This window comes from Grampus griseus (genome assembly GCF_964374135.1).
Source record: "Grampus griseus genome assembly, chromosome: 5".
Lineage (NCBI taxonomy): Eukaryota > Metazoa > Chordata > Mammalia > Artiodactyla > Delphinidae > Grampus > Grampus griseus.
The window spans coordinates 90409253-90415252 of NC_138998.1; the positions used below are offsets into that span (position 1 = coordinate 90409253).

Here is a 6000-nt window from a genome sequence, read left to right on the forward strand (position 1 = left end):
GTTTTTATTATTGTTGCCGATATTGCTATTACTTTAATTATCAGAGATGAGCACAATATCTGGTATATTGGAAGGTCTCGATATTTGTTTTTTAAATGGACAGTCTATTAAAATTATTTTTCGTACAATTAATAGTTTATTGAAAACCTGAGACCTTCTTACCTACTAATTTTTCATTACTGACTGTGGATTTTTAAAATTTATTTATTTACTTTTGGCTGTGTTGGGTCTTCGTTTCTGTGCATGGGCTTTCTGTACTTGCGGCGAGCGGGGGCCACTCTTCATCGCGGTGTGCGGGTCTCTCACTGTCACAGCCTCTCTTGTTGCGGAGCACAGGCTCCAGACGCGCAGGCTCAGTAGTTGTGGCTCACGGGCCCAGTTGCTCCGTGGCATGTGGGATCTTCCCAGACCAGGGCTCGAACCCGTGTCCCCTGCATCGGCAGGCAGATTCTCAACTACTGCGCCACCAGGGAAGCCCCTGACTGTGGATTTTTGAAATGTGTTTGCTTCTGGTCCATGCAGTTCTGCTTCCTCTTGGCAGCCTTTCAAGGTGCAGGAACCATGCCTCGGCTATTTGTGTTACACTGGTCCCCAGATCACCATAGGTTCCTAATGAATCTTCTTTCTAATCAGCTTTTGAAAATGGAGCTTCGTGCTTTTCTGCAGTCAGTTATGAAGATGGCTGTCTCTAGAGCCTTCTCTTTAGCTACAACCACCTTCCCAGAATTACTTTTCTTTCCTCAGCTCCATTTATGAGACTGCAGCTCTCCAGAACCATATGTTGCAGCTGAACTGTGCTTTCCCCTAGTAGCAGGATATCATTTTTTTAATACCATGTTATTTGTTGGTCCCTTGATTATTCAAGAAAACTAGGAATCTCACACATGTTAGCAATTGTAGCTCCAGGAGCTAAAGATTTATACTACAGGCAAGCATACATTTATAAGCCAGTTTTCAGATCTCATATCTTAACTTCCTGGCGATATAGCAGAAGTATAACTAAGCCTGAAACTCGTGCATGCTCCAGAACTGACAGACATTTGTGTGTGTGTGTGTGTGTGTGTGTGTGTGTGTGTGTTGATCCAAATGAGTACATAATGGGAGAGAATGATGCTTCTAAATTTAGTTGTGTCTTTAATATTGTTACCAGTGTTACATGTCTGTGATCATTTTTCCCCTGGCAAATGTAGTCTTCATTACAAAATCCAGTCATGCAATTTGCATGCTTTGGAGATAAGGCTGAGGCTCTGTCAGAGCACTTAACCACAGGTGTAAAAATGTTGTGATTAAAAAGAGACTGCACATTTAAGTAGGAGTAATTAGAAGTGAATTCTTAATTGCAAAATTACACAAGCATTTATGCTTTGCTTTGTGATCCTCAGCCTTTGAAAGGTGCTATATAAATGCAAATTGCTTGTCACATCATTCATGCCATGTATTCATGACATTGAAAAATGTGCATTTATACTGAACTAAGCTTAATAATAAAATACTAAACATAAAGTATGTATTAAATAGACCTACATTTCCATCAACCAAGAAAGTACATTTCTGTATTTTCCTTTTGAACATGTACCTGGGCTGATGAGTTACAAGTTCTGTCTTATTACATCTGATTAAGGGAATGAAGTATAAAAATAGAACTCTTCAGACTGATTAAACTACAAAACTGTAAACAGTTTTTTTTTTAAATATTATTATTGTAGCTTAACAGCATTAAAATTTTCTGAATGTGAACTCGCATGTTGGTTGTAGTACCTTTATTGCCTGTTGGTAATCTAAAGAAGGCCTTCTTTCAAGACTTATAGATATGGTAATTTATCAGTTATTGGAATATTCCATTGCTATAAATATTTCATCCTTCTTTATGACCTCTTGATATAATTCCCACATCAGGAGTTTGGGTTGTGAATTAAGAAATGTAATTTTTATGAATATCAAGGTTTAAAACCACTTGGGAGAGAGTGAGAATCTCATCCTCACAAGATGGATGCCAGAAAATGATAAACATCTGGTCCCCCTACACCCCATGTTTCATGTGTTTGTCAACAGAAAGAAATTATTTCAGGGAGGTGCTTCTCAGTCACTGATGTGTCATTATGTCATTTGGAGATCTCATTAAAGTATAGATTCTGATTCAGTAGATTTGATGTGGGGCCTGAGATTTTGCATTTCTATCGATAACAATCTTTCTTGTGATGCAGATGCTACTGGTCTACAGACCACATGTGGAATAGTGAGGATTAAGGCAGGGCTCTGCAAACTTTTTCTGTAAAGAACCAGAAGATAGATAGTTTAGCCTTTGCAGGCCATAGGCTCTCTGTCACAGCTAGTCAGTTCTGCTGCTGAAGCACAAAAGAGTCATGGTTAATACATAAATAAGTAAGCATGGTGGTCTTTCAGTGAAACTTCATTTACAGGACACGAGGCAAGAGGATTTGGCTCCGGGGCTGTAGTTTGCCCAGGCCTGTTTTAGGGAATTATGAGTGTTTTTTTTTTTTTGTAATATATCTTTTTTTTTTTTTTAAGATTTATTATTTATTTATTTAATTTATTTTTGGCCGCATCGGGTCTTAGTTGCGGCACGCAGGATCTTCGTTGAGGCATGTGGGATCTTTCGTTGTGGTGCACAGGCTCTTCATTGTGGTGTGCAGGCTTCTCTCTAGTTGTGGCACTAGAGAGGGCGCATAGGCTCTGTAGTTGTGGCAGGTGGGCTTAGTTGCCCTGCGGCATGTGGGATCTTAGTCCCCTGACCAGGGATCGAACCCACGTCCCCTGCATTGTAAGGCAGATTCTTTACCACTGGACCACCAAGGAAGTCCCACTATGAGTGTTCTAAGAAATTCATTTTTGTTCCAAAATTGCCCCTCTTCAGAGTTAACACGGCAGAGGCTAACTTAAATTCTCGAATAGTCTTCAGTGACAATCTGTCCCTGAAAGTTACTAATAGAAATCTATATAGGCCCCATTTGCATTTATCCATCTTCCATTTTCTTCCCCTCCTGGTATCTTTATCTTCTTTCCTCATTCTCCCAGTTGAAGAGCTCCAAGGCAACATTCAGTTCCCCATAACCAAAATCCACGGATGCTCAAGTTCCTTATAACAGGGGTCCCCAACCCTGGGCCATGGATTGGTAACAGTCCGTGGCCTGTTAGGAACTAGGCCACACAGCAGGAGGTGAGTGGCAGGTGAGCGAGAGAAGCTTCATCTGTATTTACAGCCACTCCCCATTGCTTGCATTACCGCCTGAGCTCTGCCTCCTGCCAGCACCATAACTAGACGAACTGATGAAATAGCAGAGGATATTGAGGCACAATTGTTAGAGAGGATTAATGAGTCACCGTGGTATGCAGTCCAGGTTGACAAGTCTACTGATGTTGACAACAAGGCAACAATGCTTGTTTTTGTGTGATATATTTTTCAGGAGGATGTGCATGAGGATATGTTATGTGCACTTTTGTTGCCAACCAACACCACAGCTGCAGAACTATTCAAGTCCTTGAATGATTACATATCAGGAAAACTGAACTGGTCATTTTCTGTCGGTATATGCACAGACAGAGTGGCTGCCATGACTGGACGGCTTTCTGGTTTCACTACTCGGGTCAAAGAGGTCGCTTCTGAACGTGAGTCTACACACTGTGTCATCCATAGAGAAATGCTGGCTAGCCGAAAAATGTCACCTGAACTTAACAACGTTTTGCAGGTTGTGATTAAAATTGTCAACCACATTAAAGTACATGCCCTTAACTCACGTCTGTTCGCGCAGCTCTGTGAGGAGATGGACACAAAGCACACACGTCTTCTCTTATACATAGAAGTGAGATGGCTTTCTAAAGGTAGATCACTGGCCAAAGTTTTTGAGTTACGTGAGCTGCTCCAGAGATTTCTTTTAGAGAAACAGTCACCACTGGCAGCACATTCCAGTGACACAGAATGCGTCACAAAACTTGCTTACTTGTGTGACATATTCAACCTGCTCAGCAAACTCAGTCTGTCATCACTTCGGGGGAGAATGGTAGCTGTGTTCAAGTTGGCACATAAAGTGGCTTCATTCAAAGCCAAACTGGAATTATGGGGGCAACAAGTGAACATTGGGACTTTTGTCATGTTTCAAGCATTAGCAGAGATTTTGAAAGAGACTGAGCCAGGGCCTACTTTCTCCCTGCTGGTGCATGTTCACCAATCTCAGCTTTCAAAAGAGTTTGAGCATTACTTCCCAACCACAAAAGACCCCCGAACTGGGAAGGAATGGATCCACAACCCATTTGTGAATAAGCCAGTTGAATCGACTTTATCCGTGCTAGAAGAGGATCAACTGCTTGAGATCGCAAATGACGGTGGCCTTAAAAGTTTGTTTGAGGGCTTCCCTGGTGGCGCAGTGGTTGAGAGTCCGCTTGCCGATGCTAGGGGACATGGGTTCGTGCCCCGGTCCGGGAAGATCCCACATGCCGTGGGGCGGCTGGGCCTGTGAGCCATGGCTGCTGAGCCTGCGCGTCTGGAGCCTGTGCTCCACAACTGGAGAGGCCACAACAGTGAGAGGCCCGCGTACAGAAAAAAAAAAAAATTTGTTTGAGACAACTTCAAATCTCCATACGTTCTGGATGAAAGTCAAGGCGGAGTATCCTGAGATTGCCACAAAAGCACTGAAAAGCCTGCTTCCGTTTCCAACATCCTATCTTTGTGAAGCAGGGTTTTCTGCAGTGACAGCAACCAAAACGAGATCACGGAGTAAACTGGACATAAGCACCACACCTCGGGTGTCACTGTCTCCCATCACCCCCAGATGGGACCATCCAGTTGCAGGAAAACAAGCTCAGGGCTCCCACTGATTCTGCATTATGGTGAGTTGTTTAATTATTTCATTACATATTACAATGTGATAATAATAGAAATAAAGTGCACAATAAATGTAACGCACTTGAATCATCCCGAAGTCATCCCATCCCCGCCCCCGGTCCGTGGAAAAATTGTCTTCCATGAAACCGGTCCCTAGTGCCAAAAAGGTTGGGGACCGCTGCCTTATAAGTATAAAATGGCATAGTAGAGCTGGCCCTCCAGTCCTCCAGTTCTGCACCCACGAATTCAACCAGCCTTGGATTGAATTTGGTCCGGAATTGGTTGAATCCAATACTAGGTTGGTTGAATCTGTGGATGTGGAAGCCGCATAGCTAGAGTTCCAGTTGTAAATATCAGATGTTATTTAATATACTCAGAATCCTCAAGAGTCTCCTCAAAGAGCAGAGCAGTAGACCAATAGAGTTTTATATTTATTGGATGATCTCTCCCTTGTTCTTTTTTCCACGTTCTTTTTTCTTTTTATTCTCAAATAAAGCCACACAAACAACCAGTGTTGTTTACCAAAGGTGAACTGTCCAATCAGATGATCTACATCCAATCCTTTTTTTAAATCTCAATCAAGATCAGAGTCCTTCTTCTAGACAAACCTTTTTATCTTTCCAATTATCTAGCCTCCCTCAGTTCTTCCAATGGCTATGTCATTTGACAACTCCAGAGCTGACATTTCATTACAGTGATCAGGTAGGCAGGTTTACTCTTCCCCAGAATGACCAGCCTCAGTACTAATGTCTAAAGTACCCTTTACCTTATTTTTACATTTCAGAGGAAATAAAATTAAGGAATGTGCCAAATTGTGTTAGAAATTTTTAGCATTAACTACTAGGACTGTTAATATCACAGTAAAATACTAGGCTATTGATAGGGCATATTCATTAATTTCACCAGTAAATAGTCAAGAACGTTGAAAGAATTTATATATAATTTATCTTTAAATACAAGCTATAACGATTAAACAGTTTTAGTAGAAATAATGGATTAGGAGTTCAATAAACTATAGCCTGAGGGCCAAATACCATTCACTTCTAGTTTGTGTGTGGCCCGCAAGCTAAGATTGTTTTTGTTTTACTTTTTAAAAAGGTTGAAAAGAAAATCAAAATATGAATAATATTTTGTGCCACTTGAAAATTGCATGAAATTCA

General features: G+C 41.4%; 1 protein-coding gene across 1 annotated transcript in view; it reads left to right on the forward strand.

Annotated features, from left to right (window-relative positions):
* The window catches only part of LOC309823267 (zinc finger MYM-type protein 6-like), a 180103-nt gene extending 175264 nt beyond the window's left edge, over positions 1-4839 (forward strand). The window contains exon 2 of the mRNA XM_082655438.1: positions 3426-4839. Within this exon, the coding sequence (XP_082511564.1) occupies positions 3444-4475 (1032 nt within the window). The 5' untranslated portion in view covers positions 3426-3443 and the 3' untranslated portion in view covers positions 4476-4839. The remainder of the gene's footprint in view (positions 1-3425) is intronic.
* The last annotated feature ends 1161 nt before the right edge of the window (positions 4840-6000 follow it).